Below are 17,078 nucleotides of genomic sequence, written 5' to 3' on the forward strand. Positions count from 1 at the left end.
ATGACCTCAGTGATTCTCAATCAAGAAGCTCCCACTGCCCCTTCTACAACATATTCCTATAACAGTCGACCTAGAGTTGTGCCTGACAGGAAACGGTATCGGAAATCCAAAATAGACAATGAGCGGTGAGTCATGATTCCAAACTGTAGCAGTCCTGGCCCCAGCCCTTCAGTCCAAGTACAACCTGACAAGGCTTGGTCAGGCACTCACCTCTCTGCATCTTTTGATCTCTCTCTCTCTCACACACACACACACACCAGTTCTATATTTTGGTCCAGTTTCATTTTTCATTTGTGTCCCTTGCATTCACATGAACATTAAATGTGTCTCCCTGCTGGGATGCATGCTTCAAAGTTACTTCATTTCTTCATATATTACAGTAAAAGGAGACGTGATGAGGCAACACTGGGCACCTTTTATATTCAAGTTCTCAATACAGGCTTATTGGCCTGAATCCTCTTGCTAGTCATAACTAGAATAGACCCAATGAGTCAAAAGGATTTAGTTACATGTTGGTCATCAGTCAACAATTGGTTCAACAGGTCTAGTCTTGGTAGGAGTAACCAATCAGATTTCAAACCATTGTCCCAATTTTTAGCAGAATGTTACCCTGTGAATAGTTGGCTATTTTACATGAGGTGATAAATAGTAGAAAGCAATATTGCATTTCATTGCCTAATCTCTTATTCACCGTGTGCATTATAAACGTGTCCTCTTTGATATAATGAAAACACATAACACCACTTTTCTTGTCATTGGCAAGACTAATTGTTTGTTTGTTCGTTTGTTTCAAGGATCTCCTCCAATTAGATTTAAGGTGGGTTACAAGTATATACAAGACTAAGGATTCCAAAGGTCTACACATAGTTATAAGTCATACTATCAAATTTTTCAAAGCTTCCCTTTCTTACTCCATTGAGTTACTGTGCTGACTTGTGGACAGTGCAGCCCGTTTACCCTTAAGCAAAACAACAGCTGAGACGAATAGTACACAACAGCAGAGTTCCAACAGTAGACATAGATACTGACCATAAAAGCCAAACCAGTGCAAAACTATTGATTCAAAACCCACTCCTTTACAAACTATTGTTATTCTGTGGCTTCAAGTAATTTCCAACTAATGGCAACCCTAAAGTGGCCTTTTCATTGGGTTTTCTTGGCAAGATTTATTTGGAGGAGGTTTGCCATTGCCTCTCCATGAGGTTGATAGTATGTGACTTGTCCAAGGTTACCCTGTAGGTCCCTGTTCTGCAGAGTCATAGTCCAGCTCTCAAACCACTAAACCACACTGGCTCAGTACACACAAATTATCTTCGGTTATTTTTCTCTTCCTGCACAATAGCCTTGGCTCAGCTTCTAAGATGCCCAGTCACTTCTCCAGATATTCCAGAGGAAAATCCAAATGATTTTAAACAAAAAGCTTGGAATATTTACTGTTTTTGATAATATTCAAAGTCCCCCAGCCCACATGGCATGTGGCCATACTGGCTGGCATATTCTGACAATTGTCTCTGTTAGCATACCAGACATACCCGGCACTGTATATGGGACTTCCATACTTTCTTATCTGGAGTTGGGTGTGTTTTTAAGAGGTCATGATGACCTGTGGAATACTAGGAGATCTTCCCATGGGAAGGACATGTAGATCCAAAGACATATGAAGGACCCAGGTAATAGCAAGGTAAAAGCTGAATGGGTTTGCTGGTTGCTCTGTCCTCTCCCCAGGCTCTCTGCATATCTGCTCACATTGGAAACAAAGGCAAAGGCAAGAAAGCCAACACTTGCTACCTACCTCTGCTGTGTTCCCAGCCAGTCTCCCTATCCATCTATTTTTTGGTTGTCCTAAATCCAATCACTATTTTTGCTGCTCCAAAATTAAAGCCATCAGTCATTCCAGAATCCCATTATCAATTGTCTGGGAAGACAACTAGGTCTTTGTAACACTGTAAGATAGCATGTAGCACCCCTGGAGGCCAGGATCTCAGATATAAGTATCAGTCACAAACCTAGCCTTCTTGCACACAGTTGCACACAGCTGGCACCCAGGTTGCATTCACAGTCTGCCCTTAACTATGTAAGTACCTAGAGCCTTTCACTGTGTTTGCCTCAGACACCGTCTAAGCCACACTCCACTTTCTGTGGTTTCCAATTCAGGGAGGTAATTATTCCATACCTCTATTTTGGTTAGTTCTGGATAACTTTGTTATTTGAATTACTATCTTGTGTTTGATTGCAATCTTGCATATTTATAAATAAAAAATATTTTTATTCACCAAACTTGGAGTCCTCCAGCAGTTAGTACTGACAAAAATAGATGAAAACAATCCTCAGGTTACCCAGTTCTGTCACAAATCTCCTTGAGCTAAGCAATTCTCCCAATATTTAGAGAAGATACTGGCACAGTTGGTGGGGACTTCCAGTTTCCCTCCCCACATATACACACACCTTTTTGGTAATATCATCCAAAAAGATAAATTTGTCATCTCATACTCTGTTGAAAATGCTGGCTCCCAAAGGTTTTCTCTCCATCTTGCAAAGCTTGGGAAAGTTCCTTTTTTGGACAACTACTTCATTTGCCAACTGTTAAGACCTTGCTTTGAGGAAAGAATTATCAGCCAACCTTTTACCTTGGAAGGAGCCTAGTTGTTAACAAAGTCTAAATCTTATTGGTAGTCTCAATGGTAGTCTCAACTAGAGGTGAATCAATTGTTGAATGGTAAATTAGTGTTTGTGTGTTTGTGTGTAAATCCCATTGGTTCAATGAGTCCAATGTAACTGGCATTAGCAACTGGATTCAGGATAATCAATGTAACCATCTTTTATATTCCCAGTGAGTGAAGGGTGACGAAATATCATAACTGCAAAGGAGGTCAAGACACCGCAATGTAGGGTATTCGATAAAAATGTAATATAGTACCAAAAAAAGCTAAATACACAAATAAAAATCTAAATTAATTGCATATTGTTTATTTACAGCTATGTTACGTATACTGTATTTTATTATGTACTCAACCATATTGTTCTGATGATCTTACCTTCATTAAAATGCCTAGTTGGCTTACAGTATACTTATAGAACTCTGATCACAACAAAGATTTAAAATTGTACATTACTAGCAATGAACCCTTGGCTGAATTCAACAACCCAGATTCTCCTTTTGTTTCCAAACCTCCATCAAAAGAAAAAAAAAAAAGAAATAAAACCACCATATGGTCAGCAACAGTCTTCTCCACAGCCCTTTGCAGCAGGCTGGGCAGTAATAAATCTGCTGAGCTAGAGGGACTGGATGACACAAGGACATATTTTATGACTCAAAATAGAGGACATTTTGCAATTCCTCCCAGACCCCCAGACATAAGGCTGAAAGGTAGGATTTGTCAAAGAAAAAGTGGATGTCTGGTGTGGAGTGAGTACAACCATTACAAAATAACTATATCTTGACTAGAGGTGCCTGAGAGCAGTTCATTCTCTAAGAGACAAGTGCAATAGTGATTGTAGGCAGGAAGGACACCCCTGCTGTGAAAATTTTCCTCTGGAGAGAGGAGGAAACCAAGGATCAGCCATATCAGCCCCAATGTAAATCCTGCTCTGGTAAACAGACTGCCAGAAGTGGCGATCACTACAGGTTTGGAGTGGGGTATGTGTAGATGGAACAGCATGTCCAGCTATCAAAAGTCAAGCCATTTTTCAAACAGGCTTTAAGATTGTCTAGGTCCTATACCTTACAATTTTATTTTAATGAAATTTGGACTAACTGCAAGAAGCTAGCTCAGCAGGGATGAAATAAAGTGCCCAGTAAATCTCCTAAATCTATAAATAAGATTGAGTATGCTGGAGAAGGGAGAGAATGACTGGAATATGTCAGAACTTAAGTGAAATATATTTAAAATCAACAAGGTAAAACATGTTTATTCAAGAATTATATCTGGGCTATATTTTAAATTGGAAAAAGAATTGAAAGCTAACTGAAGTGAAATAAATGAGAGAAAATTTACTAACTGTGGGACATTTTGTCTGTGAGAAAACTGTTGGGGATGTTCATAGACTAAACAAACTTGTTTATGAACTGAGTGAAACTGGAATATTGCTGCCTCCATCTATTGGTTATTTGGGGGGGGGAGGAAAAGGGGGGATTGGAGGAATGGAGGAAAATACAATCATTTAGGTAACTTGGCTGGAGATATATGCTAAAATGGAACAGTTGAGAACTGGGATTAATCAAAGAATTGAATGTTATTGCAAAATTCAGACATTTTGCACAGAAATACTAGGTGTGAATTTTGCTCAGAACGAGTCCTTAGTGCAAAGATTCTCATCGGTCCAGGTTTCTCCTTGATAGGGTTTCCCTGTACACAGAAAACATGTTTTTCCACAATTTTTTCAAATATTTTCCCCACAATTTTTCAAATATTTGTCATATTCTGCATTATAACAGAGATACTTTACAACAATATTTTGTTGCTGGGACTTTCCACTCATGCACCCCAGGTAATGTGAGAAGTGCAACAGAGGGTACAGAAGATCCAAGGGAGTGGAAGATGCAGTATTTTTTCCTGTCAAACAAAATCTCCCATGCTTGGAACCTGCAAGGCCTGGCTCCATTACACCACTGATGTTTATCATGCAGAAGATCTCAGCTTCAGTTTTTGACATCTTCAAAACAAAAGATTAGTTATGGAACAAATTTTTCCCTGACATCTTGGAGTGACGAAGCCAAAAAAGATAATGTCTTGACAATGGATGGGGAAAGTAAAACCCGCAAACTGTACCTGTTCTTCCAGACCCATTTTGGTGGCTTCCAAGGCCCCCATAGGGCTTCCCATGTTCTTTTCTTTATATTTGTAAGATAATAGTCTAGGCATTCAGTCATGATGTTTTGTTCTTTGTTGGGTCTCTCCAATAAAACATGATTAACAGCATTTTAAATTCCACTGATCTGTTTCCCTTAATCTTATGTATTCTAGTGAAGAAGGCTCTGTTCGCTATGGAAACCTCATGTATGACCGGAGAGTGGTTCGAGGCAACACATACGCTATTCCTATGCCACCTTGGGTAAGTCTCCCCCCCCCCCCCCTTAAATTTATGTATCTTTCTCAAACAGAAAGACAAGAAAATAACTTCTGGCAATGTATATGTGTGCCTTCAGATAAATAGTGTGGGGGATACTTGAAATATGCTTCCATGTATTAAAAAAAATTCTCATAAACGTACTAGTGGAAACAGAAATGTCCTTTTGCCTTACATAGCATCAAATATAATGTCTTCCAAGCAATTTAATTGTGTGTATTCAAACAATCTATCACTCATTTCCTGCATTGCAGGGGGTTGGACTGGATGGCCTTTGTGGTCTCTTCCAACTCAACGATTCTATGATTCTATGATTCATGATGATGGAGGCAATAGCCCACAGGATGGATATCTAGTTATGTACTTAGTAAATCTTATCTAGTTTCCTGTATTCAGTGATGCATTGGTTGCTGTTACAAGCCTCCAAATCAATTCTAGCTTATGGCAGACCTCTCATAGGGTTTTCTTAAAAGCAGATTTATCCATTTCCTTCTTCCACAGGTGAGAGAGTGTGACTTAAAAGATTGTATATATAGTGCTATGTAAATTTACAGCGCTATATAAAGAAAGCTTAATAATAATAATAATAATAATAACAACAACAACATCCAGTGGGTTTCTTTGGCTGAGCATGGATTTAAACCCTGGTCTCCTAGAGTTCTAGCTCAACACTGAAACCACTACATCCTTTTTTTAAAGTATATGGGGCTATGCAGACAGCCCCTAAGGGACGGTGTGATGCCACCTCTTTCCTAGCCAGATCGGGACCATGGCAACCGCATGCCACTGCCCTGCAGCTATATGGTGCTCCTTCAGCCCTGTGTCGTCCAGACACAGCACCAGAGGAGCACCGTGATGCTATGCACTGTGTGAAATGGCGTGCGGCATCACAGCACCGTGGGGAGAATAGTCGGGGTGTGCATCATTTGGACGCAACGCCCAACTCCACCCCCAGGCAGGCCTTAATGGCCGGTCTGAAGAGCCCCATAGTGTACTTTTTAAAAAAGAGCTAAGTTGCAAACCTCTGATTATTTTTTAAATGTTTTTTATTAATTTCCATACAATTAAAAAAACAAATAAACATCACATCACAGACATTTTTGACATAACCATTAACAAACCTCTCTTATTCCCACATTCAACCCACCACTCTTTTTGCATTAAACAATATTTTACACAACATAAAACAATATCCTTCCGGATTTCTTTAGTTCTTCTATTATTAAAGAAATATCAATCTTACTTCAAATATGTTAAATATTTAGTGACTCCATATTTATGACCTTATTTAACTTTAGGTTCTGTGATTACATTCTTGTTTCTTTATACTTTCACTCTAGGCTTATTACAAAGTTCAGTCCCCATTCTCTTTTAAAATAGAGTATCAAGGGTTCCCATTCCTTCCTATATCTAAGGAATTATCTTTAAGCAGATGAGTCAGTTTATCAATCTCCATGTAGTCATACAATTTCAATAACCAGGTCTTTATATTTGGGCATTTTTTATTTTTCCAATTAGCTGCGTAAACTTTTCTACCAAATTTTCAATCTAGATTCTTGTTAGTAACCATATTCAATAAGTACAGTTTTGGATCAGGGGATTCTTGGAGATTAAAGACGAATCCAACTGCAAAATTATTTTGCACATTTACACACCCACCAGATATGATAAAAGGTGCCTAGTTCCTTCTCACAAATCCAACATAATTTTTTTGTGGTTTTGTTCATTTTCACTATTTTATAAGGAGAGAGGTAATAGTGTTATTGTATCTTATAAAAGTTTTTTTTAAGTTGTAATTCAAAGTATACTTGATTCTTTTGGAGCAGGTCTTTTCTCATTGTTCTAAATTTATGCTTTGTCCAATATCTTGGACCCACTTTACCATACATGTTTTTAGTACTTCATCTTCCATTTCTAAATTCAAAAGCAATTTATAAAACTTTAAGATTTGATGATTGCTCTCTGATTTTAGTATTTTCTCAAAATCTGAATCTTGTTCCTCAATCCCATGTAGTTTCATATCCAAACTAAATCTTTCTTTCATTTGACGATATGCAAATCAATTGTAATTATAATCCTCTAGTATCAGGTGTTCTTGTATTTTCATTCTCATTTTATAATTATCAGTTTTTGTTAAATCTGTATATGTTATCGATCTGTTCTTACATACTTCTCTTTTTTAAAAAAGCTTCATTAATTGATGCCCACATTGGAATAGTTTTACACCAATTTATTTTTATCTTTGTCCACATCCTTAATAAGGATCAGCTAATAAAATGTTTGAGAAATTGCACTAAAAATATAAATAAATAAAAATAAACACAGACTGAAATGCTTGCTTGGAAGGGCATAGGGTGGGGAGGTGATGGGCCTATGGAGGCAGGCATGCAGAAGACAAAGGCTGGGACAAAAGCAGCACCCTGGTTATTTGGAAGAGATGTGAAATAATGGCTATCCCCAACCCAGTAGGATTGCATTTGTGGTGCCTTATGAGCCTGGTAAGATAAAGTCCCCAGATAATCTGCTTCAATTTACTCTTTACAGCCAAATCCCATAATTTTATATGCCATTCTCATTGTTTGCAAATGTAGTTTTCATTCAGTTAATGCAACAGGGTGTGGAAGGAGAGGAGATGGCAGACTCTTGTCTTTCCCAGTAGGTGCAAGTAAAAGCAAACTGCTGAAGCCTCTCCTGGCTGGGGAATATGAGATATTGTATGGAAGCATGGAAGACCAAGGATGAGGATAAGAGGTGCTGCCTGAATTATCCTGGTGTCATATGAATTACCATAGTCGTCGTCGTCTTCTTCTTCTTCTTCATAATACACTTAAGCATTTTTGTCTAATGGGAATATTTTTAAACTGTTTAGAGAGCCCCTAAGACCTATAAAGTAGGACATATGTGTTCCAAAAAAAAACCAACATAGTGTTTCATATCTTTACCATATAGGTTGGAACAGCACTTTAAAATAGCACAAGATTTTTTTCTCCCACTTTCCAGAGTCCTGAACCAGATCCTGCTGAGATTCAGAGGCGACGAGAAGCCTACAGGAAAATGCTTGCTAGAAGGCGAGCAAAAGAAGAGAGTACGATACATGCTCCAGAGGTTGATGACAGTGGAAAGAAAGTTGTTGTGCAAACAGGTAGAACACCCATAACTTCTTTAATGGTTTTATGTCAAAATAAATTAATTAATAAATATCTGTTGCATGGTCAATGCAGATTAAACAGAGAGATTTCTATAGCTAAGAGACAATGTAAACATGATGACATGTCAAGAAGAACAAATAAAAAGGATAGTACATGGACAGAAAATTGTGGCTTAGATTTTACTTTTTCAGATAAAATATGATTTTTAAATTATAAGGACAGAATCCTATTGGAGACTTAGGGATGCATAAGGATCATACTTACGGAACTATACAGTGAATCCTGTCCCAATCTCCGCAGTTCTCATTTACCAAGAAGCAGTTGCTGCAGTCAAGAGGGGTTGGTTCACCTGTTGTTTGGGTAGCAGCTAACTGATGTTCCCACCCACTTCCATGAGTGATCTCTGGTGCAACAGACAGAAACAGTATTACTGTCATAATTTGCCTTTGTGCTGCAAGGAGGGTGGGACCATCAGCCAGCTGCTTCCCAATCTACAGGGAAGCTGATCCCCATTGATCGCACTGGCTGCTACCCATTAAGTGGATATTAGGGCACTTGCATGGTTCCTATGAATCCTCTAAACTAGAGACTACATAGGGATCATGAATATGAAACAGTCATGAGTATGCAACTCTTATAATTGCCTAACAAGATTCCAGCCATCACTTTTAATGTTTTCCAATATTTTAAATGAAATAGATCAGGATTCATGTTTATTTTTCCACTGACAGACTATTTCAATCAGTCAAACAGGAAGGACATCCCTGAGCCACTCACCTCCAGACCCCTAGGTGCCCTCAGAATCTGTGATCCCTCTGGGCACAGTTTTTCAGGTAGATACAGAGAGCTGCAGTGGATGGAGGATAGGAAATAGGGGAAGGGAAGGAAGTCCCATTATAGCACTAGCTGTCCATTATCATGATGTTGGATTCAGGCCATAGGTAAGTTATCTCATTATCCTTCCCCTTTCAACAGCTCTGTTTTGAAGAGTTCACCTTTCAGATTGAAATTCTTAAACATAGTTAACAAGAAATAAAGTCCTACTGACTGAACTCAGTCTGTACTCTGGTATGTGATTGAAGTCAAGCTAGTTAATTTATATAAACCTATTTAAGAGCTCCTTAAGGTTTTCAGTGTTTGAGATGCAGTGATAAAGAAATAAAGCTCACTGGTGCTGGAGTACCTTGTTTTTATTAAATATGAGTTTAGCTGAAGTACCCCAAAGCAGGTATCCTTTTCTTTAGTGTTTCTCCTACACCTTAAGTTAGGGAATTATAGTATTTTAGTAGTGTGCCATAGGTCAATTCTATACATATATATTGATTTAGAATTAAGTCATACAGGTTGAGTCTCTCTTATCCAAAATGCTTGGAATCAGAAATATTTTGGATTTTTTTTTATTTCAGAATACCTATATTTGCTTATACATACACAATTAGATTCTTGGATATGGGACCCAAGTTTTAAAAATTAATAAGTTATTTTTCATATATACCTTATACATATAGCCTGAAGGTGATTTTATACAATATTTTTAATAATTTTGTGCATAAAACAATAATTTTGTATATGCTGAACCATCAGAAAGCAAAGGTGTCACTATTGCAGCCAATATTCATATTGGAATATTTCAGATTTCAGAATTCTGAATAAGGGATATGCAACATGTATTTCATTCAGTGGGGCCTAATCCACTGTACACTATGGAGGACATTAGATTGAAGAAGGTTGTACGCTATGGGCACTATCTTGTGTGCCAATGAAGGAAGGTGGAGTAAATCAGTGAAATAAATAATTAAAAGAGGAATGGGTTCAGTTGTTTTTTGTTGTTATTGTTGTGTACCTTTAAGTTAATACCATCTTATGGCATCTCTTCAAAGGATCTGCCTGGCAAGATCTATTCAAGGAGACTTGCCTCTTCCTTCCTTTGGATATGGTTTACTGCACTTGATATTCCCTGGTGAAATATCTTCCAAATACTAATCAGGCTTCACCTTGCTTAGGTTCCAGGATCAGACAAGATCTGGGGCCCATTCATACTAAACAGCTATAGTGCTATATTCCACTTTAACTGACCTAAATCCATCCATTGGCAGCGCATAGTCCTTAGAGCCACTAGAGTGCTTCAGCTGAGAATTCTAAAAGTCCACCCCTAAACTGCAAATCCCAGGATTCCACAGGATGGAATCATGACAGATAACATGGAATAATAGCAGTATAATTGTGTGTTGTGACTGAGCCCCTGCTGTCATGTTTCATTAAATGTTCTATGGAAGACATGTTGAGTAATGGAGGATAACCCAACCCCACTAAAACCTTTCCTCATTGTGTCATTATTTCAGAATTATACCTGGAAGAAATTGCAGAACGCATTATAGAAATGGACACAGAGTGTCAAACAGATGCTTTTCTGGCCAGATCAGCCAGCCCACTTTTCATCCCAGAGAAGACTGGAGCTGATGTATCTACACAAATTGAAGAAGGAGAGGTATTAAAGATATTAAAGGCTACAGTTTCCCTCTTTGCCATTAACACAGGATAGGGCCATTCCTATCATTAGGCAAAATGATGCAGTCACATCAGGCAGCAGATGTTGGAGGACAACATGGCAAGTTCTGATTCTGCCTGCCACCTTAGGTGCAGTGAAGACAAATCAGGTATATAAGATTCATCAGGCATTCCAGTCAGCTTCTGAACATGGAATGAGCAAAAGGCATCATCTTGTTTACTTCATTCATAAATGGATTGAGCCCTCTGAGGGAGGGCCATCCTATCTGATTCCAACCCCACTGCTTTCCCATAGTAGATTTTGTTGCCATAGTAGATTTTGTTGCCATTTGTTTCTTTCTCACCAGACTTTGCTTCATGTTCAAGAAACAAATGAATAATTTATTTTATATTTTATATTTGAAAGATTTCTATGGAAGGAGCATTACACTATTTAAAAAAATATAAAATAATTATAGAACAAAAAGTCCCTAAAACTGCAAGGATAAAACTAACACCATAAAATATGAAAGCAGAGCAACAGAAGCTTGCTACAAAAAAAAACCCTATAAAATAATAATCAATATAACATTGATTATCTTTAGTGATGGCATTTACCTACACTTCTACATGCTTCCAAACATTGTTCCAGCTACCCTCATAACAAGATTGTAACCTGGGTACAGAACTTGTAAGTAATATGTTACAATTAACTGTGTTAACTGGGATGATAATGTTTCCAGGGGTGTTTCTAACAGTTCTGGAGCTATTAGTAAAAATGTTACTTTGAGTGTAACAAATAATTGTATTAATTATTCCTAAACCTTTGCCTTTAGAAGTGTTTTTTTTTTTTAAATAAAATTAGAAAGTAATCATGAGGTAACTTGCTGGTAAAGAATAACATTACATGACAAGCTTTTAATAATGTGTAGGGCCAACAAGTTCCTTTTGAAAATAATATCTCAAGATCTGACTTTGTAAGTATTATAATCCCAACCTCACCAGCAAAACGCTTCCCATCCCCTGTTCCAAAATGGAAAAGAGTGCTGCTTTTCTTCAGACAACAAGATATTGATTGGAAAGAGTGAACAGCGTTGTTTTTTCTCTCTCTTCAGCTCTTTGATTTTGACATTGAAGTCAAACCAGTACTTGAAGTTTTGGTTGGGAAAACCATAGAGCAAGCTTTGATAGAAGTCATAGAAGAGGAGGAACTGGCCACTCTTCATGCCCACCAATATTACTATCATGAATTGCGCAATGCAGAGATAGCAGAACTGCACCGCCTCGAAGAACAAGAGAAAAGACGCACGGAAGAAAAGGTATGTCCGTACAATGAATGCTGCTGATGGCCAAATATGATGCAGTTGCTTGTTTATTTATGTGGGTGATAATTTAAATTTCTAATTTCTTGTCTACAGGGCTCAACCTTGATTTTAAAAAGTTAATTATAATAATTGCAGAACCATTATTTGCTATGTCCAGATAGAGTGAAAATCTGGAGTTTCCTACTATCTGACCAAGTCTAAGTAGGCCTCATGCTCATGTGTTCAACCTTCCACTTACATCTTTAGTAAACCAGAAAAAGCAACTGGAAGTATTCACTTCTGATTTTCAAGAAAGAGATTACAACAAAATCCAAAACCATTGAGTCATTATTTCAGAATTATACCTGGAAAAAAGAGTGATACCTTTACTGGCCAGCCAAAATGCACAAAATACTGTATATGTTGCAGGCTTTCAAAGCTCTACTTGCTCTTTCATCAGGAAAAAGTTTTTTTTTTTTAATCATTTGTAGTTGTTGTATGCTTCCAAGTCATTTTTGACCATGGCAACCCTAAGGTGACTTTATCATAGGGTTTTCATGACATGTTTCTTCAGAGAGGGTTTGCCAATGCCATCATCTGAGGCTGAGAGACTGTGACTTAGCCAAGGTCACCCAGTGGGCTTTTATGCTTGAGCTGGGATTTGAACTGGTGGAGTCCAGAAGGAAATTGATCACACATCAAAACAGGACTTCTTGTTAATCATAGCCCACTGGAATGCAGAAACAGGAAAACGAGCAGAATTAAAGATTGTAAGAAATTTTGGCCTAGGAGTAAGGCTGAATTTTGCAAGACCAACAGTTTGTTTTTCGCAGACACCTTCTTCAAGCAACTCAAGAAGGGATTGTATACATGAACATCATCTGATGGAACATATAAAAATCAGACTACAAAACTGGAGGCAGAAGATGGATGCTCTATTGTCTCTGTAAAGACATGACCAGGAGCAGAAGGTGCCGAGGACAATTAACAACCAGTGTCAAAATTTAGAATAAAGCTAAAAAAGAACACTAAATCAACAATCGTGCTTAAATACACCCTGAAGAACATCCTCGTAGAATTTAAAATAATGTGAAAAATAGATTTGCACTTAAACCTCATTGACTGGGAGACAGAAGAACTCTGGACTGAAGACAGAGGCACTGTCAGAGAGGAATGCAAAAAACACTGTCTGCAGCCAAAAAGAAAGGGAAACTTCAATGGATGATACATGAGACTCTTCAAGCAGTTAAGGACAGATGAGAAGCAAATGTAAAAGAGTTCAGAAATAGAGTCAGAACCCTGACTGCAAATGTTCAACAACTTATGTGCAGAGACAAAGAGACTTACTATAATAATCAATGCAGAAAATAAGACATGACTCACAAGAAAAGACAGTAATGCTTGGTAAGGTAGAAGGCAGTAGGAAAGAGGAAGACTGCATTCCAGATGGATAGACTCAATTAAGGAAGCCACTGCCGTAAGTCAGCAAGACCTGAGCAGGGCTGCTGAGGTAGGGTGACTTAGGACTGAAACAGATGGGCCAAAAAAACTGCAGCAGGGCTGTGCTGGCTCCATTCGCACCAGGGCCATGGAGACAGCATGCATGTGGCCCCAATCCAGGCCGCCACTGCAGTTTTGAACTGGGCCAGCAAAAGGAGCAGTATTTTACTGCTCCTTTTTGGCCCGGCTCTTTTCTGATGACATGGGCCCAGTGCAGTTTCTTGTCACATTCAGGGCGTGCATTATCTAAACGCTATGCCCCAAATGTGGCAGGAAACTGCACCATTTAACCCATCTGTTTTGAGCCTTAGAGGTCTCTCCTTTATAAGGTTGCCATAAGTCGAAGTCAACAGTAACAGTTTAATAACAATAAAGACACTGCCTGTCTGTGGTTTTAAGCTCCTCCCCCCATCTCAAACAAGTGGATTGTAACATTTAAGCTATATCTAGTTCATCCATTTTGAGAATGCAGAGCTGCACTTTAACAAAGGTGACAACAGGGAAAGCATGGGTGGAAGGACAGAAAGAGGAATTTTTAGAGGTGATGATATATCTCTCTCCTTGTCATCCAGTAACAATTGTTACTCACCACAGGTAACCAAGCTACCACTCCATGACAATTGTCCCCTGTCACACTCACTACAAGAAGACACAGCTTTGGCATTAGCAGGGGTAGGATTCTTGACAAAACATGGCAGAGTCAGATATAAAGTCATTGGCCAGCCATAGTTTCTAAAAAATAGTTTTTGCTTAATCAAAGAAAATAAAAAATTGGTTTGAAGATGCCATCTCTGAAGATACCATGTTCTCAGAAGCTTTCATTTTTGGTAGGTATATATTTTTCAAACTATTTGATCACGCACCCAAATATTATAGTTTCTTTACATAACACTTAAATTAATAATGCAATCTGTTTTTATAACTAATTTTATTAATAGTGTTACATTACTATTGCTTTCTCTTGAGTCAGAATAACTTTTTGACCAGACACGTTGGGAAGCCCTGTTTTTAAGTCTTCCTGTCTATTTTGTGGGAGATGGGGAAATGTCTATCTTACTCAATATTATAGATAACTTTCATTATTATTTAAAGAAACGTCGTATGCAGCAGCGGCTGGATGAGCAAGAAAAGGAGTCAAAAGTCTCTGAGAGAATCGCAGCTCGAGCATTTGCTCAGCAGTACTTGAGAAACCTCATTCCCTCAGTCTTAACTAGCCTTCAGAATAAGGGATTCTTCTACAATGATATACAAAAAGGTATGGAACACACAATTGGCCATAAACATTTAAGTTAGATTAAGTATAAGTAATCATCCTAAACCAAGGGTGGGCAACGGTGGGAGGCTGGGGGCTGCAATGGAGTCCTTGGAAGGTTGAACCCACTGTACCTTTCTGTTTAATAATTATTAAAAGCTGTGAAATCCTGAAACAGGAAGCCTCAACATTTATCAGATCTACTGCATAGTCTAAACCTAAAGGAACCCTGAGATTCCACTTTAACTTCCATGGTTCCATCCTATGGAATCCTGGGTTTTGTCATTTGGTGCAGCACTTGCGTTCCCTCACTGAGAACTCTGACTATCCCTCCCTAAATTGCCAGGTCCAGGATTCCATAGGATGTTGCCATTGCAATTAAAATGGAATAGTAGTGATACAAATTGTGCAGTGTAAAAGGGCTCAAATATCTGTTGGATGATCCAGATGAGGTAGAGGAACTAAAAAAATTCTGGGTGGAATGATGTGCAACCTGTTCCTTTTCCATGATTACTAGGATAAGCAGTCACTTCAGTAGGATTTACTTCATTGGTGCTTACGACTCTTATTACTTATTAACATTCCTACAGTCCTGACAGGATATTTTATTGGAAATGGGACTCACTTTTCCATATAGTGTTACAACATGAATAAAAATATCATGCTTGTTTTGCTTTCTTGTATCATTACAGAGATTGAGGAAGATTTCCTTCCATACCTAATGCAGAATGTAGAACAGAGAATTGACAAGCGGCTTCTTGGAAGAATAATGACAGACTGTAAGTTAGTAGGGATGAGATAGCAAAGAGTGTCATATTTTCTTTTTGAGATTATTCCTTTTTTAAGCCTACCTTCAACAAGAGTTTGGAAAAGTTACTTTTTTAGACTACAGTCTCCACAATCCCCCAAACACCATAGTGACTGGTCATGCCTGCTGGGAGATTCTGAGAGTTGTAATCCACAGAAGTAACTTTCTTAAACTTTGATTTTAACATACAAAGTTGTTGATAAGCCCCATTCCTTTTAAGTGCATTCAGAATCAATCACATAATAATTCCTGTGCTATCATTTAGCTGCACCTCTTGTGTAGAGATTGGTTGAATATTTTTAAAGAATGAGCAACTTCAGTGGAACAATCTTTTTTAAAATGAGGAAGTTCGTGTTTTATTCTGATGAAATTACTTTTGAACTAAATCGTCATCCCTTCTTGCCAATTCAGTCTTCTAGATTACTCTAAGACACAGAGGGAGGAGTGTTGAGAGAGGCTTTTACAGTGACAACAGTGTATTTTTCTAGTTACCTTACAAGTTCAGAAGATGGTGGAAAATATGGACCAAACTGTCTTTATATAGCTCATTTCTGCAGCCTCCTCAAAGCTCTGGCTGTTAAGGAGTTCAAGGAGCAAAAGATACTGGTGGCTTTGAAGAATTAGTAGAGATTTATTGCTTTTCTCTCCTATATTCTTGCACATATAAATATCAGCTTCATTCAACTGTCATTCTTGTGGCATTTATTTTGTCACCCAAGCCCATTCTATCAATTAAAAGTCCCTAGTGTGCTTAAAGATGAGGAAGATTATGTGCCAAAATGTAATCAATGCAATTTGCCTTGCTGGGTGTATTTTAAAAGAGACTAACACAAAGTACTAACTTTTTCAGGCTTAATAAATGAGGTTGTTGGAAACAGGTTTTACAGCTTCGCCAGAACTAGATTGCATGGTCAACAGTCACAGAAAGGGAAAACCCGGCAACAGAAACAATATTCTGGGTCTAACAGATACGGTCGCAGAGGAGTCTCTGATGATAGATAAACCAGGGTGTCTCAAGAACAATCCTCACCCAGAGAATCAGGTAATGTGCAAAACAGTTATCCCTCTCAAAAAAATATGGGTTTTCAGTAACATATTACCATAGATCCACTGAAGGCATTAAATTAAATTGTTGAAGCTGCAATCCTAACATGCTTGCCTGAAAGTAAATGTAAAACTGGTGTCATAACCTTTGCAGAACAATGAGGCTGCTTACTTTTCTTTGGACTTGTGCCTTTGCAAATGAGTTCTTCAAATCTTGCAGCATAAAATCAAAATGTGCATGGAAGTAGATGCTGTTGAAAATAGACTCCTCCAGATGAGGTATGCATGTAGACAGGCTCTTGTATTTATTTATTGATGTAGGGCTTCTATGCATAGGTTAAAAGGCTTGGCTTCTTCCTGGCCTCATGATGTCTAGTTCAGATGATGCAGGCCAAAACCGCATGGGCAGGATCAGGCCCAATCCTGCCTGTCCAGACACAGATCCAGAAGATCTGACCTGACCCCTG

General features: G+C 38.2%; 1 protein-coding gene across 1 annotated transcript; it reads left to right on the top strand.

Moving 5' to 3' along the window:
* RSPH3 (radial spoke head 3) lies at window positions 1–16,569 on the top strand. The gene is made up of 8 exons (XM_089529466.1): window positions 1–125; window positions 4,965–5,052; window positions 8,068–8,209; window positions 10,559–10,704; window positions 11,819–12,022; window positions 14,600–14,762; window positions 15,452–15,538; window positions 16,418–16,569. Exons 1-8 carry the CDS (start codon window positions 1–3, stop codon window positions 16,567–16,569), a joined length of 1,107 nt encoding a protein of 368 aa, XP_089385592.1.
* The last annotated feature ends 509 nt before the right edge of the window (window positions 16,570–17,078 follow it).

Source organism: Sceloporus occidentalis, unplaced genomic scaffold (genome assembly GCF_023333645.1).
Source record: "Sceloporus occidentalis isolate IW3139 unplaced genomic scaffold, rSceOcc1.0.p SCAF_6, whole genome shotgun sequence".
NCBI classification, from domain to species: Eukaryota; Metazoa; Chordata; class Lepidosauria; order Squamata; family Phrynosomatidae; genus Sceloporus; species Sceloporus occidentalis.